This window comes from Lonchura striata, chromosome 27, assembly GCF_050655825.1.
Source record: "Lonchura striata isolate lonStrDom1 chromosome 27, ASM5065582v1, whole genome shotgun sequence".
Lineage (NCBI taxonomy): Eukaryota > Metazoa > Chordata > Aves > Passeriformes > Estrildidae > Lonchura > Lonchura striata.
In genome coordinates, this window is record NC_140729.1 from 12233347 (window position 1) to 12253668 (window position 20322).

Consider the following 20322-nt stretch of genomic DNA (forward strand, 5'->3'; position numbering starts at 1 on the left):
AAGCAAAAGGTCCCACTGCCTCTGCAGTCTCAGCAGAGATGGGACAAGGCTGTGTAAATCCTGGTATTCAGGGTGCCCTCAGCTCCAGGGCTGTGTCCTCAGAGTGCGATACAGGTACCTGCAGATCAGGTGGGTTGTGTTGGAGAGCACTATTTGCTTCCTGAAAATAACTAAACTGGTTGGAGACCTTTTACCCACTCATTCTGGCCAAGGGAGCCTGAAAAGAACTAAATAAAACTTCCAAGTCATCCTTTTTATTGCCAGGTTTGAGCTGGGAGAAGCAAATGGAATGTCTGTACATGGATATTTTGAAGCATTGCTATTCACCTTGGCAACTTTCACTTCCAAAGAGCAGGATGAGCTTTCTCCATTTTTGTGGGCTACTTTTTCTCCAGCAGTCTGGTGCAGCTGTAGCATGGCTTATTCTGAAGACATGGCAGCACAGGTCCTAGTGTCCCCTGGCTTGTGCTGTGAGCCTGCCTTGGCATAATCCAGCTTTACCATGCTCTGCTAGGAAGCCTCTTGAGTTCCCAAGACTTTTTCTCTGTTTCTTGCTGGTTTATCATTCTTCACTAATACGTTTTAGGGTGATATTTTCATGGTTTAGAAAAGGCTCCTGTGGTGTACTTTGTAAAAACTGCTTGCCAGGGTAAGGATATGGTTCGTGTGGAGTGTTGTAGCTTATGTGAAAACATAAGATTTTTGCAAGTCAGCTGTAGCAACTGAACTAACTAAGTGATAATCATTAGTTATCCAGTAAGTGCATTTGTTGGACCATTGTGTATCAGGAACAAAATTTTATGACCTCTAGAGAGAGGCTTTTCATTGTGGAACTCTTAGAGAGGGTGATATTTAGGTAATTTAAATAGAAATGTTTCTAAAAGTTGAATGAGAAGCAGACAGTCAAGTTCCTTTTTGATTTTTGGTTCCTCTGTGGTTTATGGTTGCTGCTGTGTCTTAAAAAGGAGAGGAAGGTCCTGTGATGCAAATTTAAACACAAGCTCTCCCAAAATGAGTTTTCTAGTTTGTGAATGAGAAAAGAGTTTTTTTAATTCCACTGGCACTGGTTGAGATTCAGCAGGGCAGCCTTGAGCTGTGCTAGAGGTAGGTAGGGTGTTTCTAGTATGTTTCTGTGAACAGGGTAGTGTTTGTCTCAGAGCCCCCTTGATTTTTGTGATGGTTACTGTGTTAGGCAGCTGTTTTGGGCATTGTTAGCCTGGTGGTGCTTGTTACATCTCTGCCCTAGTGAGTAGACTGATGGGTTTGTTATTTGTGCACAAACATATGTGCAAACCTTGTTGCTGGTTTATTCAGTTTTCTCTTTATTCTTCACATAGCAACAGCAACCAAAGAATCACAGAGTCACAAAGACCTAAACTCTTGGGACGGTCTTTTAGATTATCTGAATCTAATTAAAATTCAGGCTGTGTGTGTGAATTAGAATCATAGAATCACAGAATATCCCGAGTTGGAGGGGACTCCCAAAGATCCTCAAGTCCAGCTCAGGGCCACCAGCAGTTGTGTAAGAAATGAGACAGCATGTGACCATCTTTGGTACTGGCTTTGTTTTTTATGAAGCAGTTCCTTCTGCTCAAGATTCTTTCATAGGGAACTTGACTTATGAGTTTTTCATTAAATTTGTCAGGTAGCTGCTTTAGGCCTTGTTTCTAGTACCTGGACTCTGCATTATCAACAGAGGGAAGTTGGGACATTTCAAGATGAGCACTTGAGGAGCTGAATGCTCTCTCCTCTCAATTTACTGAGCAAGGTCTCCCTGCACAGACACCAGACTCAGTCCCCCTTTTAAAGAAGTTGAGGTGTTGATGCTCTGGAGGCCTTCTTCACCAACTTTGTGTGAAAATACTGTGTAGACCATAATTGCTGTTGCAGAAATCTTCCTGGGATATGCTTTGAACTCAGTTTAGGTTTAAAAGAAGATATTTGTATGCTGTCACATGCAGGTCACGTTTACAGTGTGAACAGATGCCATTGATAAGCGTGTCATAACTTTGTTTTGGCATGTGATGCTTTTACCAAATTCCTTGGTAAAAGCAAGGTAGTAATGAGACAGTTAATATAGTGATTCATTTTCCTAGTCCTAAAGACCTCAGTTTGTCGTTGCATTTCACTAGCAATGGGCTCTGTCACTGGTTTAGTGTAAGGCTGTGCTTTGTCCTACATAGCATGCTTGTATGGAAAAGAGGTCAAAAACATTATGAAACTTCTTTTGACCAACCACCTAGAGCAGAGACTTTGCACATAATTTGCTATAAATAAAGTAGGGATTATTCCCCTCATCCCATTGCTTCTCCTAACTACATGAGGTCAAAAATACGATAACTTTCTGAAGGTTTCCCTAGAAACTACTTGGCAGAACCTGAAACAGGAAAAAGTTCTGAATCCGAGGTCATTGTTCTTTTCACAGTGGCTGTGTGGCCAGGTGTGTTTCTAGTCTCAAAGTGAATATCTGGATTGAATTATGCAGCTTTTATTACAAGGAAAAATTTAAAAATTAGTCAGTAAAGCAAACTTTACATGGAAGATAAGATGTGGAATATTTGGGCTTTGCTTTTCTATATTTAGATTGTGGTTTAGCTGTCTTTGTTAAAAGTCAATCAGTGGCCTATATAGGTGTTATTAGGGACTTGACTTTGAAATTAATGGATATTGTTGAGGTTTAAGGTTTTGTTCTCCTTTAGACTGATTATTAAAAAATATAAGTTACAGTGTTTATCTAAAATTTTTTATGCTGGCTGTTGATCTACTTTGTGGAGTTGTTACTTCCACTGGCAATGTGCATTCTGCTGATTGTTCACTTTATCGTGTTTGGAAACCTAATGTGTTGAGTCTTTCTTTTTCATGCAGGTTAACATTAGCAGAATACCATGAACAGGAGGAAATCTTCAAACTCCGACTAGGTCATCTTAAAAAGGTAAGAACTAGTTGAAGCAAAGGCTTTTTGTGCAGTATTCTGTGAACAAGAGCCTTTCTCTGTAGAGGTCAGTACTCATTTGATAATCAAGAGGGTTTTGCACTTGAAAGGGATAGCCAGAATTTTGTAATGATTTTCTGGGGGCGGTGATACTGACAGAAGATGTTCTTTGCTTCAATAAATAGCTTTCTCTGTCCTTACAGTTAAGATTTCATACAGAAGTTCTAGTTTTTTGATACATCTTCTGTCACTGTGACCTGCCTGGTGGTGGACTCTGAATGTGTGTAACATGAGGGAGCAGTAAGGAATGAACTAAGGGAAGAAAATTATAAAAACACAACCAAAAAATGCAAGTCATTGACTTTTCCAATTCTTTGCAATATTGAGTAACCAACGTTATCATTCCAGTAAAATCTCTTGGGCTGTTGCAAGCCAGTCCTGTTCAGGCAGCAGCAATGCACATTTGTTCTCAAATACCTTGGCCTCAGTAGAAACTGTACCTGCAGGTGAGGTTATATTTAGATAAGCTGTTGGTTACCTTGAAAGTGATTGTAGTGACCTATAAATAAGTTTTCTGGGACACTTCAACAGATTAAATACTGGGAAAAAAAGTAGATGTCTTCTGCCATTTCCTGATTTGCTTAGGCCAAGGAGTTTTCTTTTGGAAATGAACCAAAGAAGAAGTAAATGTCTCGCTGGAGTGCCCTTTCCTTTCTCAGCTGGTGCTTAAGCTCTGTGTTTAGTTTTTTTCCTGTAACCTTGACACATAAGTTGAATGCAAGGCCTCATTAATGTGTCTGTACTCGTTGTTATTTTCTGTGGAAGGGAAAGTTACTGCACACCCAGAATCTGCTGGCAGTCTGCCCATTATGCTTTACTAACCTCTGAACAAAGAGAAGTGACACAGGTGGGAGACTGCTGCAGGCATGCTGGCTCTACAGCTCCCATATTGCTCCAGGGAATTAACTACAGGTCGATCTATCCTGGTATAACAGTGCCACCCTGGAATGGAAATTTGGAAATGGACCTTAATGGAAAATGAAGTCATGTGTTGGGATCGTGGCATTGTCTGAAGCTGTGCTTATCCTTCTCCACTTTTGGAAACTGGCTTATTCTTTGTCTAAAAATAGAACCAGTTGGAAAGGGAAGGAGTGGAATCATAAGACAGATGGGTAACAGTGTCCTCTGAGTCACATACACAAATTGTACTGCTCAGAGAGCATGTTTGAATTGAGGTTTGCAGCCCTGGCCACAGTGATGTGAATTCTCATGTCATTTTTGAGGGCATCAGAACTTCCAGCTAGACAGGCACTATGTCAGAACTTCCACGTGGCATTGAGGAACACTCTTTCCTGTTTGAGCAGTTATCACTAGTAGAATATAAGGTCATTCTCTCACACTTCCCATCCTGTCCAGATGCTGCCCCATCCCATGTGTCATCATGACATCCCTGCTCTTACTGCTGAGGGCTGTCTTCCTTCAAAAACAGCTGCATGACACTTATTCAGGGAAGAAGCAAGACCACAGCAACAAGGCTTCTTAATTACAGAAAATATTATAAACAAGGAGGTGTAAAGATATGTCTCCTCCTGTCTGTGTAGGTGTGAACAGAACTGCCCAGTCAGTTTTCATTCCTGTTGCTTGCCACATGACTGCAAATTGACACTGACCATCTCTCTGATCTCCCAGACAAGTTTTATACCAATAACCTCTTCAGAAGCGGAATTTAATTTGTGTTTCCATAAATCAGGTGGAAACACTACCTGCAGTGCCTTACAGAGTGTTGTGTTTTGGTTTTCCCTTGTGCAGGAAGAAGCTGAGATCCAGGCAGAGCTGGAACGGCTAGAGAGGGTTAGAAATCTGCACATCAGGGAATTGAAAAGGATACACAATGAAGATAATTCACAGTAAGCACATGGGATTCAGGGATAAGAACTTAAGTAGTTTTTTATTTGTTCTCTTCATAATGAGAAACCATCTTTTCATAATCTTTCACTTAACCATTTTTAAATTGATGTTACAACTCAATAGTCACTTGATTGTGGGGTGGTACAGGTATAGCTTGAAGGTTCACGTAAAACAGGCTTCCACGTGCATCAAGGCACCCTTAAAAAGGTGCAGTGTGATCAAATATCATCAAATTTGTCAGTCATTAACACAATTATATTTCTCTGTCTGAAAGTGAAAATTTCATTTCTTAACTGTGCGGTAGCTGTAATTTATTGTGCGGAGGAGATCGTTATTTCTGTTTTCTTAAACTCTGTCTTTCTTACCAGATTTAAAGACCATCCAACGCTAAATGATAGATATTTGTTGCTACATCTCCTGGGTAGAGGTGGCTTCAGTGAAGTATATAAGGTAACTTGGAAGTGGCAATCTGATGTAATCTGGATCTGCAGGAAGCAGAGTTTTTACATTTGTTTTCTCAATGCTGTACATGTTACGGAGGGAAAAAAGGAGTACAAAGCTCATGGTGCATCTGGCTTGTGTTAGACATCAGAGTTGAGATTTTCAGGTGCTGGCCTTGTCCTCAGGGGTCAAATTTCCTTCAAATATGTGTCAAAAAGTGTTGCACCAAGTCTTCAGTTTTTGTTAGGACAGAGGAGCAAACCACTTGTGTCTTCAAATGCCTTGCACAAATACTTGCAGTAGCTAAGCCTTACTGAGATGGTACAGCAAGTCTGAATGTGTCTATAAATAAGTGAAAATAGCTCAATTAATAAGAGCAAAGCCAGTACTTCCTAGGGGTATAAGGCTCTTGTGCCTCTATTTCTTGTGCCTTCATTTTACCCTCTGAAATAGCAGACTGGGGGCTGTGTGTGTGTAGTTTTCGGAATTCCTTAGAGCTGAGGATTCCTGGTGTCAGCACTCTAACAGCCAAGACATGGGATACTTTGGTTCTTGTTGTTTGACTATTACACTTTGAGCTATTCCAGTTCTCGGTATTCCCCAGTTTTACTCAAAAGTTTGGAATTTATGTTGAATTTGGCTAGAATGGAAATAATTATGCCAGTGCAAATATTGGAAACTTCATGTTGCTTTATTGTTTTGATGCAGCACAACAATAGGAACCTAAACTAAGGGGACTAGACTGCTCAGATGGGGGGGAAAACATGTGAGTGTCTAAGTACTTTGAAGTGCTTTGCTGACTAAGCAGAAAGCTTTGGCTCCACAGATGAAAGCAAGAGGGTATGAATGTTTCCTACCTGCCTGCTCGAGCTGTAACTGTTATTAAAACAAAGAAGTGCTTAGGCCTTCCTCTCCAGGGTCTTGGCCAATCTATTAAGCATTAGGAATTAAGTAGACAACTTTTGAGATGAACACACATTATGCCTGTTTGCTTACCACAGCACCGTGTCCTGTCCTGGAAATCATTATATTATTGTTGCTACTCTCAGGCGAGGTAGAAGATTTCTGCATTGCATCGTGAGTGCATTTTCAGAGGTCCATTCTTTAAGGACTGTTTAAATAATAAAGAAGTGGAGGGAAGGATAAAAGCACAAGATCACACAGCTCTGCTAAATTCTTGAATTCTCCAGCTTTTATATGTGCTGAAACATTATGCTCTAAGCTGGAGACTGAGCTACCAGAGAAACAAAGCATTGAAAAATCTTCTGTATTTTGGTGGTTATTTTTTATTAACCCAAGTGTATAAAATGAATTTTGGACTTGAGAGAATAATAGCAGGGTTTCCCAATATAGAAACTATATTTTGGTAATTTGGTCTTCCTGGTCCCTTTGTAACTCTGGTACTAAAATGACAAAATCAATGCAGTTGAGTTAGATCCTATGGGGAAAGTCAGATCAAAGCACAGAATATTCAGTTGTTTTCAGAGTTGCTTGAATTCATTAGTGCAACTTTTCAAATCAAAATGTGGGTTTGCTTTTCCCTCACTCTGTTTTAATGCTGATTTCTTGGGTGGAGATATTGCTTTGTTAGAGCCTGTCTGCTTTTGCATTATTAACTTGAGCCTGCGATTCCTACTGATTTTCAGCTCTTCTCTCTGCAGGCATTTGATTTAACAGAACAGAGATATGTAGCTGTGAAAATACACCAGTTAAATAAAAACTGGAGGGATGAGAAGAAAGAAAACTATCACAAGTAAGTGAGTTTGTAAAGCTGCCAGCAATGTTTCCCAATTCCTCCTGCATTTGGTTATCCAGTACCCAGTGAGCAGGCTGGCTATTTTTTCCTGTCTTTGCTACTTTACAAAAGCCGCTTTTTGTCTTAGTAACTAATTGAAGAAGTTCTAGTCAGATTAGAAATGTTTTAAATGTGTACATACTCAGAGAAAGTTTTGTATAAGCCCTGTGCCTCTGCATTTTAAAACATCATTGCTCTATGAGGAAAGTGCTGAAGTGGCTTCTCTCTGGAATGTTCAAGCAATTCAATAGGAAATGGTTTTTCCTTCCCATCTTTCAGATACACACCTGCATTGTGCTCTCTGGAAGCTTTCCCCTTCCCTTTGTTTCCTAGAATAAGTGATTGTAATTGTGGCTTTCCACTACCTGAAGGGAGCCTGCAAGAAAGATGAAAAGAGACTTATTTACAAGGGCCTGGAATGATGGGACAAGGGAGGAATGGCTTCAGCCTGACAGAGAGCAGGGTTAAATTAAATATTAGGAAGAAACCCTTTACTGGAAGCCTTTTGCTGTTGGTAGCTCTTGCTTCCTAATGTCATGGGTTAGATAACTGCAGAATGACAACCAAGCCTTCTCCATAGGACTTTCAAGATAAAGCTGTTCTTAATTCCTCAATAAGTTACTGGGAAAAATAAAGCTGAATTAGAAGCCTGGAAATTAGACTGTTAAGCATCATGGAATTCTTCTAGAACTTGTTGGTTTTTGTATTCAGCTCTCTTAGATCTCTTAAGGAATTGTGAGGCTCTTCTATTTTGGCAAGCAGTACCATTAATCAAGATGAGTTATTTTGTAGCATTGCCAGGGTTGGAGCTGCACTGGGGTTTTGTGGTTCTCAAGAGCTGTTCTGTGCAGTCCCTCCTTCACTTGATTTGTCTGAAGCTGTCTGAGGAACGTACATGGGTTTGATTGAAGCTGGATGCTGTGTGGTATGTCTGGATTCACTATCTGGAGAAATTAGAATTAAGTACCTTGTATGACTAATACTCAGACTTTGCTGTTTCCAGACATGCATGTAGAGAGTACAGAATTCACAAAGAACTGGATCACCCTCGAATAGTTAAACTATACGATTACTTCTCACTGGATACTGACTCGTAAGTTGTGTTGCTCTGTCCTTTCCCACGGTTTGACCAATTGACTAAAGGCAAAGTATTTAAAAGTTTCCAGGAAAGTCCAGAAGGTGTCCACACCAATGTTGGACTTTACTGCAGAGATAACCAAGGTGTACTTCCAGCATACACTGGTTTTCTAGAGACTCCAGCTCACAAACCAATGTGGTGTATTCTGTCAGATGTGGTGCTTTACTGGTAAATCTTGCTCTTGGCCCTGGGCAAATGCCACAGCTGATACAGCTTTCAGCCTCTAGGTGTTTAATGGGGGATCTCTGACTTTTGTGCTGTTGAGCCTTGAGGTCTGTGCTCCTGGTAGCTTACTTCTAGAAAGGGATTAATAGGCTGAATGACTCTTAATATATTGGCCAAATGGGTGAGTTAAAGACAAGCAGTAACAAAAATGTTCTGGTTTCTATCAGGTGCCTTAATTGCAACAACTCGTGTTTTTCTTTCAGGTTTTGTACAGTGTTAGAATACTGTGAGGGGAATGATCTGGACTTCTACCTGAAACAGCACAAGCTAATGTCAGAGAAAGAGGCACGATCCATTATCATGCAAATTGTGAATGCTTTAAAATACTTAAATGAAATCAAACCTCCCATCATACACTATGACCTTAAACCAGGTATGCTGTGCTAACATACTTAAGGATGCTCAGGAGATGTAATGGGTTGGAGATAATATGAGGCAGTTTCTTTTGTTCAGACAGCAAAAAGACAGGGCTGTCTGGGACAGCTAACTTGCAACAAGAAAAAAGAACATGAAATTCACAGAACCTTTGGAAAATGTGTAAAGGGTGTTGTCTACCAGAATTGCAACATAGAACAAGGAGGTGTAATATTTTCAAGAATGAGACCTTGAATCACCAAGTGACTGTGTTATTCTTAACGTCCTACTTGTATTCTGCTGTTGAGAGCTTCTGTTACTGCTTCATAAAGGCTCCACAATTACTGGTGTGCTTCATGTTCCCATTCTTCTGACTCTTTCTGTAATCATCTAGCTGAGAATTTGTTGGCAGAAGCTAATTTTGAAATGTTTGTTTTTTCATGTTGCGTGTCAGCTCCTAAAGCTGAGGACGTACAGTCAGACTGTTCAGGTTTGCCTTTGAGTTAATTCACTTGCATCTGCTGTGGAGAAGATCCTCCCCAAATGGTGTTGTATATTTTCCTTCTACCACTGAGGCAGAGCCACAAGGGAGAAAATGGAAATTCTCCGTTTTGGGATGATGCATTTTGGCTACATAGCTTTTTTCCTAGTTCAGTAAATTCATACATCTCTTTGGGCAGTTAACCCCTGGCTTGTCTCCTTGTACTGGTGGCACCTCATCAGCATTGTGTAACTGGTTTGTGATGTGGTTTGTTGCATCAGCATGAGGAATGTGTACGGGAGATGGTGCTGTTGCACTGGTTGTAGTGACCTGGTTTCCTCTCTGGCTGTTCCCAAGTTGTTTGAACTCTGCCTGCAGCTGCCTAGAGCTGTGATTCATCTCCTGCTATCACACACAGTTCTACTACTTTACTGTAGGCTTGAAGAAAAACAGCAACGATCTGACTTCTTGATGGGTTTATGAAAGACTCTTGCCTAAGCAGTGATTGTCCTTTTTGAGCTTAGAAAGTCACTGGGGAACACTGTCAGGAACGAGAGAGTTTCTGGCATGTTGAGAAGACAGGACAAGTCAGAACTTCCAGGCAGAATGAGTCATAACTGTGTATGTGTACTTCTCTCCTTAATCCTCCTTTTTGACCTGCCCTTCCAACAAGACCTTTGGGAAGGGGTCAAAATAGCCTGGGCTTGAAGCTTATTTGGCTAACAGGGCTCAGGATCTGGAGACTCCAAGCAATATGAGGTCATTCAAGATGAGCAGATCAGCTCTAGCACTTGGTAGTCCCCAAGTTGTTTCTGAAGTTCAGGGTTTTGAGAGATAAAACATCTTGTGCAGCTCACTGTAGGTCTCTTGTCCTTGTGCAGTGCAGGGCTCAGTGCAATTTTATTCTTGCAAAATGTGTATGCTAAGGGCTATTTCCTTCCTCTGTCTAGGTAACATTCTTCTAGTCAATGGTACTGCATGTGGAGAGATAAAAATTACAGATTTTGGACTTTCCAAAATTATGGATGATGACAGCTACAACTCAGTTGATGGCATGGAGCTGACATCACAGGGGGCTGGTACTTACTGGTAAGCAATGCCTGGGGAATTTGCAAGTTAAGATCAAGAACAGTTTATAAACAGCTTTGGAAGTGTGTCAGCTCTATGTGTGCTGCCATTAGCTGTGGTAGCTTGACACACTGGAGGTCTGAGGGCCTGCAAACTGCTTTTGTTGTCACACAGCTCCTTTTGAGGCTGGCAGATTTTCGCTGTTTAACAGTTCAGTTTTTGAAAACCAGCTCATATTCAAAAGGTTGGTGAAAAGCTGCATATGCTGCTGAGATAGTGAGCTATGGAGTGGGGCTTGGCTGCTCTTTCACAGTCTAGAGTGGCTCTGTCTTGCATCTTAAGAACAAGGGAAATACTGTACCTATTTGGAAATTCAGGGGCATCAGGGAGATGAAAAGAGTATTCTTCTGAAATTAGGAGGTGAAGATCCATAGTTAGCTCTCAAAAAATATGTAAATCTCACAGTGTTGTCTGTAGCCAGAGCTTCACTTGAATGTCATGTTTTCAGCAATTCTTTATCTTCTGTGCCAAGTGTCACTGTATCACCCTTGACTGAGAGCAGACCCTTGGTGAGTGCCACCAAGTGTCACTCTTAGATGTCATCCAAACTGCAAACTATCACCATGGGCAACAGAAAATTTATTGGGCCATTCTGTGTTGTACAGCTTTGTTTTGTTCCTAAAAATGAAACTAGCTGTACCCTGAGTGAAGCTAAATGTCATTAACTGGGGCATAGCATCTGGAGTTGTATTTCTAAAAATATGTATTTTGGCTGTGTGCTTTTCATTGTGGAATTGTTGGCCAAGCAAATACAAGTTCTGAAGATAAAAGAGAATGGGCTTGTTTTACGTGCTCTGGTGAAAAGAAACTGACTGTGCTGACTAGCTCCGAACACAAGTGTCTGGAGAGTCCTTGGGATCACTGTTCCCAGAAGGAGTAGTAGGCATTAGTGATCTTGTCCCAGAGATGCACAGGAATGTAATGGGACCCTTGAGTCCCATTTTCTATGAGCTATCTGATCATAGAATTTTCTGTTCTAAAGGAAATAATGGACAATACCTGAAGCTGCTGCTCATAACTTCTTAACACTTTCTTCTAATCAGGTATTTGCCACCAGAATGTTTTGTGGTTGGGAAAGAACCTCCAAAGATTTCAAATAAAGTTGATGTCTGGTCAGTGGGAGTCATCTTCTATCAGTGTCTGTATGGCAGAAAGGTAAGAAGGCGTTTAATTTCTTTTAGTGGCATTTCCCAAACCTTTTGGGAGGCAACTCAGGCTTCTGCTTCCTTCTCCATAGATTTAGATTGTGCTCCCTTGTTTCCCTGCCATCAGTTCCAGGGCAGAGTGCCTGCTAATAGAAGTGGGGAGCATAGACTAGGCTGTGTTGTGCTCTACCTTTAGCATTTCCTTCAGAAAAGACATTCTGCAGAACATCTCTTTCCACAGAGCATGTTCCCACTGAGGCTGTTTTGGGCAGGAAAGGTGTGTCATTCGTTGTCTGAGGTTTTTGGTCTGGTCTTGTCTGTGACACTTTCCATGCCCTGAGTCTTTGTTGGTCTTGATGGCTGCAAGTGCTTGGTGGGGGGAAAAAAGTAGGTACAAAGACCCACTTTAGAAGGATGGCTTTTTTGGAAGGGAAAAGTGTGGATCAGGAAAAGGTGATTTGTCAGCTTTATGACAACAGGAAAGATTGGACAGAGAAGGGAAAGGATTCCATGGGCTCTTGTTTTCGGGAGTCCCTAGTAGCTAAGTGTTGTGAAAGCCAGGACTGACAAATATGTGCTGCTCAGTGCTGTCATCAGACACATGGAACCAGCCCAGCAGAGACGAGTGGGTGAATCTCTGCCAGCTCAAATGGATGACAAATGCTGTAACGGAACCACAAGGTCTGGAAACCACAAGGTCTGGAAGCAGGTGAAGATCCCTGCTGGGCAAGCCAGACATGTTCCAGCTTGATCCCTTTTGTTCAGTTGAGCATGGGAGCAATGTGTCCTGGTCCTCTAGTATCCTCAGCACCTTCCTAGCAGTTGTGGGCTGCTTGCCTGGAAAAATGTTGATGTCAGGTGATGATAAACAGTAGAACTATGGGGGTTTTATGCCTGTCACCAACCTTTGACAACTTTTTTCTTTCTTTTGGTAGCCCTTCGGTCACAACCAGTCACAACAGGATATTTTGCAGGAGAACACAATTCTGAAAGCTACTGAGGTTCAGTTCCCTCCAAAGCCAGTAGTCACACCAGAAGCAAAGGTAAATCTTCTTGAGGGTCAGGCAGCACAGGCAGTTCCAGCCTCCTGGTTTTCATAAAACCAGCAGGAGTCTTGTGTTTAATGCTCACCTATTATCACACAGTCATCAGTGGCTTTGCATGTCCCATCCTTGGAGGTGTTCAAGGCCAGACTGGATGGAGCTCTGAGCAGCCTGGTCTACTGAAAGGTGTCCCTGCTCATGGCAGGGAGGTTGGAATGACATGAGCTATAAGGTCCTTCCAGTCCAAATCATTCTGTGATTCCATGATTACTGCAGCTGTCAGGCCGAGCATCGGCTGTCGGCCTCTGCCCATGCTTCTTGTGGTACAAGATGAGATTTAGTGCAAGAGCTGGGCTCTGTCTAGGAAAGGAATTTCTGTGCTGGGGTTGTCACATTGGCCTCACTCCCAAAGAGTCAAAAGCTTTCTCCTTCTGTCATAAAAACTAATTCTTGATTTGGTTTTGGGGTGCTGCAGGCGTTCATCAGGCGGTGTCTGGCCTATCGAAAGGAGGACCGGATAGATGTCCAGCAGCTGGCCTGTGACCCCTACTTGCTGCCTCACATCCGCAAATCTGTATCCACAAGCAGCCCAGCTGGAGCTGCAATTGCATCAACCTCTGGATCATCCAATAACAGCTCTTCAAACTGAGACAGAGTCATAAGCCAAAAACTGCTTGAGAAACCGGCAAAAAGACTTTCAGAAACACCTTTGGAACAGAGGAATCCACAAGGGTCTCAAGAAACCTGTACCAGGTGCTTTTTTTCTCTTGCTTTTTTCCATCCATAGAGCATGACAACATCAACTCTCATCAAGAAAGCCTTCAGCATCTAGGCCAAGCCATGTGGATAGGAGATGGCTTAAGGTTTAGCCAGTCAGTGACCACAAAGGGGTGACTGCTCTGAGCAAGGAGGGGAAATTCAAGAAAAAAATTCAAAAAGAAATGGTTCCATGTACTGTGAACTTCTGAACATGCAGCCTTGGGGAATCCAGGATGCCGTGTGTGCTTCATATGAAGAATGTGGACTTTGGAAAAAAAGACTGGGCTAGTCCAGTGTTGATATTTAAACATTGTTCTTTTTCTTTTAATAAAGTTTAGGTAACATCTCCTTGAAAAGCTCGAAGCACCAAGGTTCAGCTGGGGATGGTATATGACTCTTTGCCCTTTGGAGGGGAAAAAAGTTGATCCTGCCTGTTCATGGCACTAGAGTTAGTGTTTTACCCCTAATTAATTTCTTTTTTTTTTTTTAATAACAGTTTCTTGGAAGAAGACAGTTTTCTGGTCTCAGTGAAACCCGTATTAGCAGGTTTGTGACAGTGTCCATTCTGCAGCTGGTGCAACTTTCTGCTCCTTTGGGATGGCCTCTTAGGAATGATTCACGATCTCAGGAGGGTGGTGAAGCCCTGGGAGAACAGGCCTGTGTCATTCTGTGATTAGAGGAGATCACAGCTCAGGCTGCCACAAGGTCTCAGCTGCTGCTTCATCGCTCTCAAATTGGTTGCACCATTTTAATGTGTTGAAGTGCTGTTTTTGCAGACCCAGTCCATCATGCTCATACTGAGCTCTCCACACTTGTGAGCCTGATCTTGGCTGGCAGGCAGGGATTGAAGTACAGCTCAGGTGTCACAGGTGTGATCTGTGCCCACACAACTCTCTACTGATCTTGTTCATGTTAGAGTGTTCTGAAGCTGAAGCCTTGTCTGCTCCTCTCTGTTGGGTGACTTGGGAGCAAAGCTTCCTCTCTCCCTTAACAATTTTCAAACTTGCTGACTCATGAAACTTGCTGCCATCACTGCATCGGATTTCAGATGGCAGGGAATTAACGTTCTTGAAAGGAGCAAACACCCTAATTATTGTCTCCCTCCTGTAATCTGCATGGAGGGGTCTTGTACCTCCAGCTGGATCTGCCTGCTGTGAAATGAGAGCCTCCCACTCTTTCTTTTCCTTCCCACTTAGAAAGAATACTGAAAATGCAAAAAGCGCAGCAATTGAACATGTGGCAGCCAGGTTGGAGTGCTCCTAACATGTTGCAGGAGTTCTTAGCCGGAAATATTTAAAGATGCAGTGTCAAGGAGCAGGGTTTGTCCCGGGGCGGGGTGGGGGGAGATGAGCCCTGCATGATGGCAATTCAGGATGGTGGTTGAACAAGCCACCCTGTGCACACTTCCCAGCCCAGTCCCTGGACTACTCTGCGCTGGGGGATTTTTTTGTGGGACACCTCCAGGATTGTACCCACAGTTGTGGCAGCCTGTGGGCTGTTTGGGTGGCTCTGTTACCCCACTGGCATCTCCTGGCAAGTGCTGTTCTCCATCATGCACTCAGAACTGCCACTTGTCTGCCTTATTGTAAGCCATCATCTGCAAATACTGTGCTTAAACCTGATCAGGAATCTGTTAACTGAGAAATGGAGCAGTCTGTTGGAATTAAGCAACAGGCCAGGGAACTGGAGAACTCTGCTGCTTTGATTTTTCTTATTATTTTTGTAGTGACTCTTGGGCTTTTAATTGGATTTACTCCCTTGCAGCTGCATTTAGGATGGTGTCTAAACTGCTGTAGTGTTTTATACAAAAAACATAATTACTGCATCTTTAAATCCTCAGCCATCCTCTCTTAGCCCTTTCCATGCCTGCTGCCAGAAGTTAATTGTCCAGCAAGGAGCTTCAACATGTTTATTCAGCCTCTGTCAGGAGAAATCAGGGTTGGTGCTTCATCGCATTTGCCAAAACTGGTGATTTGGTATCTCTCCATATCAGGGAGAATTCTAAAAGGGTTTTTTTCTATCCTGGTCCCCTTGTTTCTTGGCCATCCAGTGTGTGCATCTTTGTGGGTGTGATTTGTGTCAAAAGCATTTATTCCTGCTGTGTGACACCCATTTAGTGCCAGGGGACAGTGATGGCTTTTTGAGGCTGATAGCAGGGAAGAACCCTGGTAGAATTCTGGCTGCAACACTTCCCTTGTTAAGATGGGTTTCACTTCCAGTAACAGACCCTGTCGCCACACTGTTCATTTACTTAAAGTGTATGAAGAATTTGTAACTTAAGCCAGGCCAGACTGTTTTGGCTCTACCCAACAGATGAGATACGGATATTAAAATAAGTTTTAAGAAACTGATTTGCTTGGCTTTTACTATTTTTTTGCTCTTGGCATTGGCATGAGCTCTCTTGCCGTGGCTGCACAGAGATGACACAAGAAGGATGAGGAAGGATGGAGGAAGCATGTATTCCATAGCTCAGAGCAGTGAGATCTCTGCATCAGAGGTGAAATTGCTGAAAATTTGATTAATTTAATTATTGGTGTTGATCTTGTCCTGGAACATAAATTAGAAAGCTGGGGTGGATTTGTCCCTCATTTCCTGTAGAACAGCAGCTGCCCTTTGGAAGCCAGATATGTTGAGGACATAAAAAAAACCCCACCTTCTCTGTTGCTGAAAATGTGTGGGTCACAACCTCCCATCCACTCCCAGCCCATGGGTACCTAAGTCCCCCCGCCCAGTTACCCACAATAACCACCCTGAGCAGTGATGAAGCTCAACTCCTTTAATTTCTTGGGGCTGGGCTTTGTCAACTTTAAAAAAATACGCAACAGAAAATTACAAAGGATGGTGGCAGCTGAAGATGTTGAGTCAGTTGGTATCTGGAGTGAGGAGTGCTAGCATCCTTGGCACATCCAGCTCCTCCACAGGCATGTATTGGCTGTCCCCAGGTAACCCCAGGAGCCAGGGCCTCCACAGCTGCTACCTCAGACGATCAGCTGGGCAGGGGGCTCGACATGGCTCCCTGCTGTTGTAGCTTTTCCAGTAGCCGAAAGGGAAGAAGGTGTGCAGAGTCTGTCCCTGGAGTCTCCGTGGCACAATGGTAGCCAAAGGATGAGGGGATGTGCAGAGCCTGCTGCCAAGATCCAACAGCAGCTATCCCTCTCCTTCCCTCCTGGTAACACCAAGTAGAGCATCTGATTTTCTTGTGCCTGCTTCCCACAGTCCAGTTCAGTCTGGTCCTCTGCAGGTTATGGTGACAGGTCAGACACAGACTAGAGACGTGGTTCCCTTTTCCCCAACCAGTGCACCCATCTAGTCCCCTCCACTGTGCCCCTCTTTTTCATTTTGGGGTGTTTTTCATCCCCAAAACTCCCTCCCATGATTCCACTGGATTATTTTGCATCCCGGTCCTAGTGTGGGTGGGGGTGTAGGTGATTCCCCGGAGCAATTGGCTAATTAACATTTCAATGTCAAGTACTTAGCTCAAGCCAAAGTGTCCCAGCCAGGCTGTTCTGTTCATAACAACCTGACCTTCACTGTGCCTGAAGTCAAACTCAGTGAGTGCAAGTGAAACCCAACACTGAGTTAGCTTGGCTCCCTCCCTGCTGCTGCAATTGATTTCCAGCTCTCTGTTCCAGTTCAGGTGATGTGACACAGATTTGGGACAGGAAAGGCAGCAGTGGTGCTTCAGTAGCATCAGCAACGTCCTGCAGTGGGTAGGCAGGTGCCCACACGTGCAGGGATGTGTGAGAGGGATGCACCTTGACACCTGCAGGATCAAGATTCACCAAGGAGCTGCCTCGCTGGATGCTTCACCTCCTACATTCACAGCTGGGAGTCATGCTATAAATTAGCTTCCCTCTACTAAATGGGCCAGTCCCAGTTTATTTTGTGACTTGGCAAACCTGCAGTGTGAGCTTTGCAACTGCTGCCACTGTCTGCCTGGGGTCTGCTGCTGGAGGATGCTGTTTTATTGGTGCTACACAAGCTTGGCTCAAGCAGCCTTAAACTAAACCTTCCTACTCACAGCTTGGAGGAGAACAGGAGACTGGAGTGTGTGGGAGCATAATTTAGGCACAACCCTGACTCCTACCGAGACTGGACCTAATCTTTGCTACCACGTGCTGGTGCATCTTTGCGGCCAGACACTGATTTTCCACAGCTGCACATGGCTCTCCTGTGGTGTATGCTTCTCCCTGACCCCAGTGCTGCCCTCAGGGGCAGCTGGGTGCCCCCCTGGACATCACCTTGGGTGGGGGCAAAAGGCCAAACAAACGCAGAGCAGCTCGGCCTCCCCTTGCTACATTCACACCCAGGAGAAGGCTCTTGGCCACAAGGACACTATTGTCTCTTCTGGGAGCAGGCCTGAGACACACTCCCATTCCATGCTTTAGCTGCAAGGGGGTGTGAAAGCCAGGATAAGCTGCTGGCATGTGCTGATGGTGGGGAGCTGCATATTACCACCAGCTTGTCCCAGACTGAGAAGCAAGATGCATTCATTTGCCACCTATATAGCCGTTATCTTGTGTTAAGTGGGCAGTTTTTCCTTATCTCTTCCACAATCAATCCTCCCTCCTGGGAGACGTCTGCTGATAATGGGCTATTGAATGTCACTACCTGACTGAAAAGAACTGTAACATCCTATTGTAAGATGCTCCGCCTAGAAGGAGGGGCCAAGCATTCCTACCTGCATCTAGTCTTGAGTTTCTGGGACACCAGGACAGCTTTTTCTGCGCTGGAGTTTCCCAGAGGAACAGCTGCCTCTTCCACTGCCTCTTCAGAGGAAGACTACACGCTTTTTGATAGAATCACTGCTCCAATAAAACCCACCTGACACTCCAGAGACTGCAGCCACAATTCCAATTAGACTGCTACCAACAGAGTGTCAGGTTGTCTTCTGACTCTGTCAGTGTTGTTTTTGTTCACTGCATTGTTTATTTTATACTTTTATTTTCTTCCCTAATAAACAACTGTTATTCCTGCTCCCATATTTTTGCCTGAGAGCCCCCCTTAATTTCAATTTTATAACAATTCGGAGGGAAGGGGTCTACATTTTGCCATTTCAGCGGAGGCTCCTGCCTTTATTAGCAGACACCTGTCTTTCCAAACCAAGACACAGCCCTGTGTGCTCTGCCCTGCTCCTCTGTGCTCCCAGTCTGCATCTCCCCCTGGGATGGGTTACTGTAGTCTTCTCCCTCCACCTTTAGCTGCAGCTTGTGTTTCACTCTCTGTTGCTACTCCTTTCCAAACACATTCAGTGAAGGGGTAGCTGAAGTGTTTTGAGCTGATTCGGAGAAGCCTGAAAATAGAGGTTATCCACCATCTGCCCTGCTAGTGTGGGATTGTTATGAACAAAACAGCCTTGCTGTGACACTTGGGCTTGAGCTAAGTACTGACACTGAAATGTTAATTAGCTAATTGCTCCATTGCTCCTGGGAATCACCTACCTTCCCGCCGCCCCTCCCCTCCCCCATGCTGCCATTCTAGGACTGGGATACAAAAATAGAGGGAACAGTGGAATAATGGGAGGGGTTTGGGGATGAAAACACCCTAACTGGAAGACTGGGCACAGTGGAGGGGGCTGAATGGGTGTGCTGGTTGGGGAAAAGGGAACCCCATCCTTAGTCTCTGTTTGACCTGTCACCCATAACCTGCAGAGGACCAGACTGGACTGGGCTGTGGGAAGCAGGCACAAGAAAAACAGACACTCTTCCTGGTGTTACCAGGAGGGAAGGAGAGGGATAGCTGCTGCTGGATCTTGGCAACAGGCTCTGCACATCCCCTCACCCTTTGGCTACCAGTGTGCCAGGAGGAAAGGAGAGAGGACAGTCTGCTGATTGGGACTTCAGATACAGACTGCACACTTCTTCACCTCCAGCTGCTTCAGATACAGACTGGACACCTCTTCACCTTGGCTACCAGTGTGCCACGGAGACTCCAGGGACAGACTCTGCATGCCTTCTCCCCCATCGGCTACCGGGGAAGCTACAACAGCGAGGGTGAGCTCAGTGTCAAGCCCCCTGCCCAGCTGATCTTTTCAATAAAGAACTGAACATTAATAAAGGCATAAGCCATGTTCATTTCAGGATGAGCCTCACCAGCTCCCAGGCAGCCCTGGCCAAGAGCTGCTTTTATCATGCTCCCTGCTTGGGCTGTTGGGATGGTGCAGAGCAGTGCCATGGTCCAAATGGTGTTAAAATACATGGATGGAGGTAAAAACACAGGAATTAAGATAAAAATGCAGGGATGCTGTGATCAGAAGCAGGATGAAGACAGGGAGATTCAATCTCATGTTCAGGCCAGATCTCCGATTTCCACCTGGCCTGCCCAGGGAAACACCAGCAGCAAAGTTATATGGTGATTGACTCTGCTTTGCATTCAGGGGAAGAAAAAATCCAGAGCTCTGCTCAGCCCTGTCTTCTCCCAGCTGAAGGCTCTGGCTGCGTAGGAACCACAAGCATGCGCTGCCCTGCTGGCAACTGCCCTGCTCTTGGCTCAACTTCATATCAGGATCAGGACTCCAAACCTGCTTTGTTCAGGATTGGCTCATCCCAGCTCCCACTAATCCTGAAAATCCACACTCACACCCAAACCCAGGAGAATGTCAGGGATTGATGCCAAAACCCCTCCAGGCTAAAAGAACTGGTGAAGGATGGAAGTAGAAGGGAACATGCCCATGGCTATGAGGTATGGCATTGGCAGAGGTGGATATGAAGCACTTGGAGCCAACTGGACCATGCTGCACTTGCTGGAAAGGGCCAGAGAACAGGGTAAGAGCTATGCTCTGTGGTCCGATACCCACTTCTGGCTGGAGGAAGATGCTGTTTAGGATATGCTGTCCTCCACTACTCTCCAGCTACTTCCCCCCCCCCCCCCCCCGCCCCTCCCCACTCTGCAGCCCAGTTTTGCCAATTTGCTCATGAATCATGCAGAACAAGTGTCTTTTTAAAAGGAAAAATTTCTGTACATGGGTGGAATT

General features: G+C 44.2%; 1 protein-coding gene across 10 annotated transcripts in view; it reads left to right on the top strand.

Moving 5' to 3' along the window:
- Positions 1-15700, top strand: part of TLK2 (tousled like kinase 2) — a 42911-nt gene extending 27211 nt beyond the window's left edge. For all 10 annotated transcript variants that reach the window (XM_021542308.3, XM_085562158.1, XM_085562160.1 and 7 more), the window contains 10 exons: positions 2866-2932; positions 4742-4839; positions 5209-5290; positions 6943-7034; positions 8080-8169; positions 8643-8812; positions 10225-10363; positions 11446-11557; positions 12483-12590; positions 13066-15700. In XM_021542308.3, coding sequence (XP_021397983.1) covers positions 2866-2932; positions 4742-4839; positions 5209-5290; positions 6943-7034; positions 8080-8169; positions 8643-8812; positions 10225-10363; positions 11446-11557; positions 12483-12590; positions 13066-13239 — 1132 coding nt within the window. In that variant the 3' untranslated portion in view covers positions 13240-15700. The remainder of the gene's footprint in view (positions 1-2865; positions 2933-4741; positions 4840-5208; positions 5291-6942; positions 7035-8079; positions 8170-8642; positions 8813-10224; positions 10364-11445; positions 11558-12482; positions 12591-13065) is intronic.
- The last annotated feature ends 4622 nt before the right edge of the window (positions 15701-20322 follow it).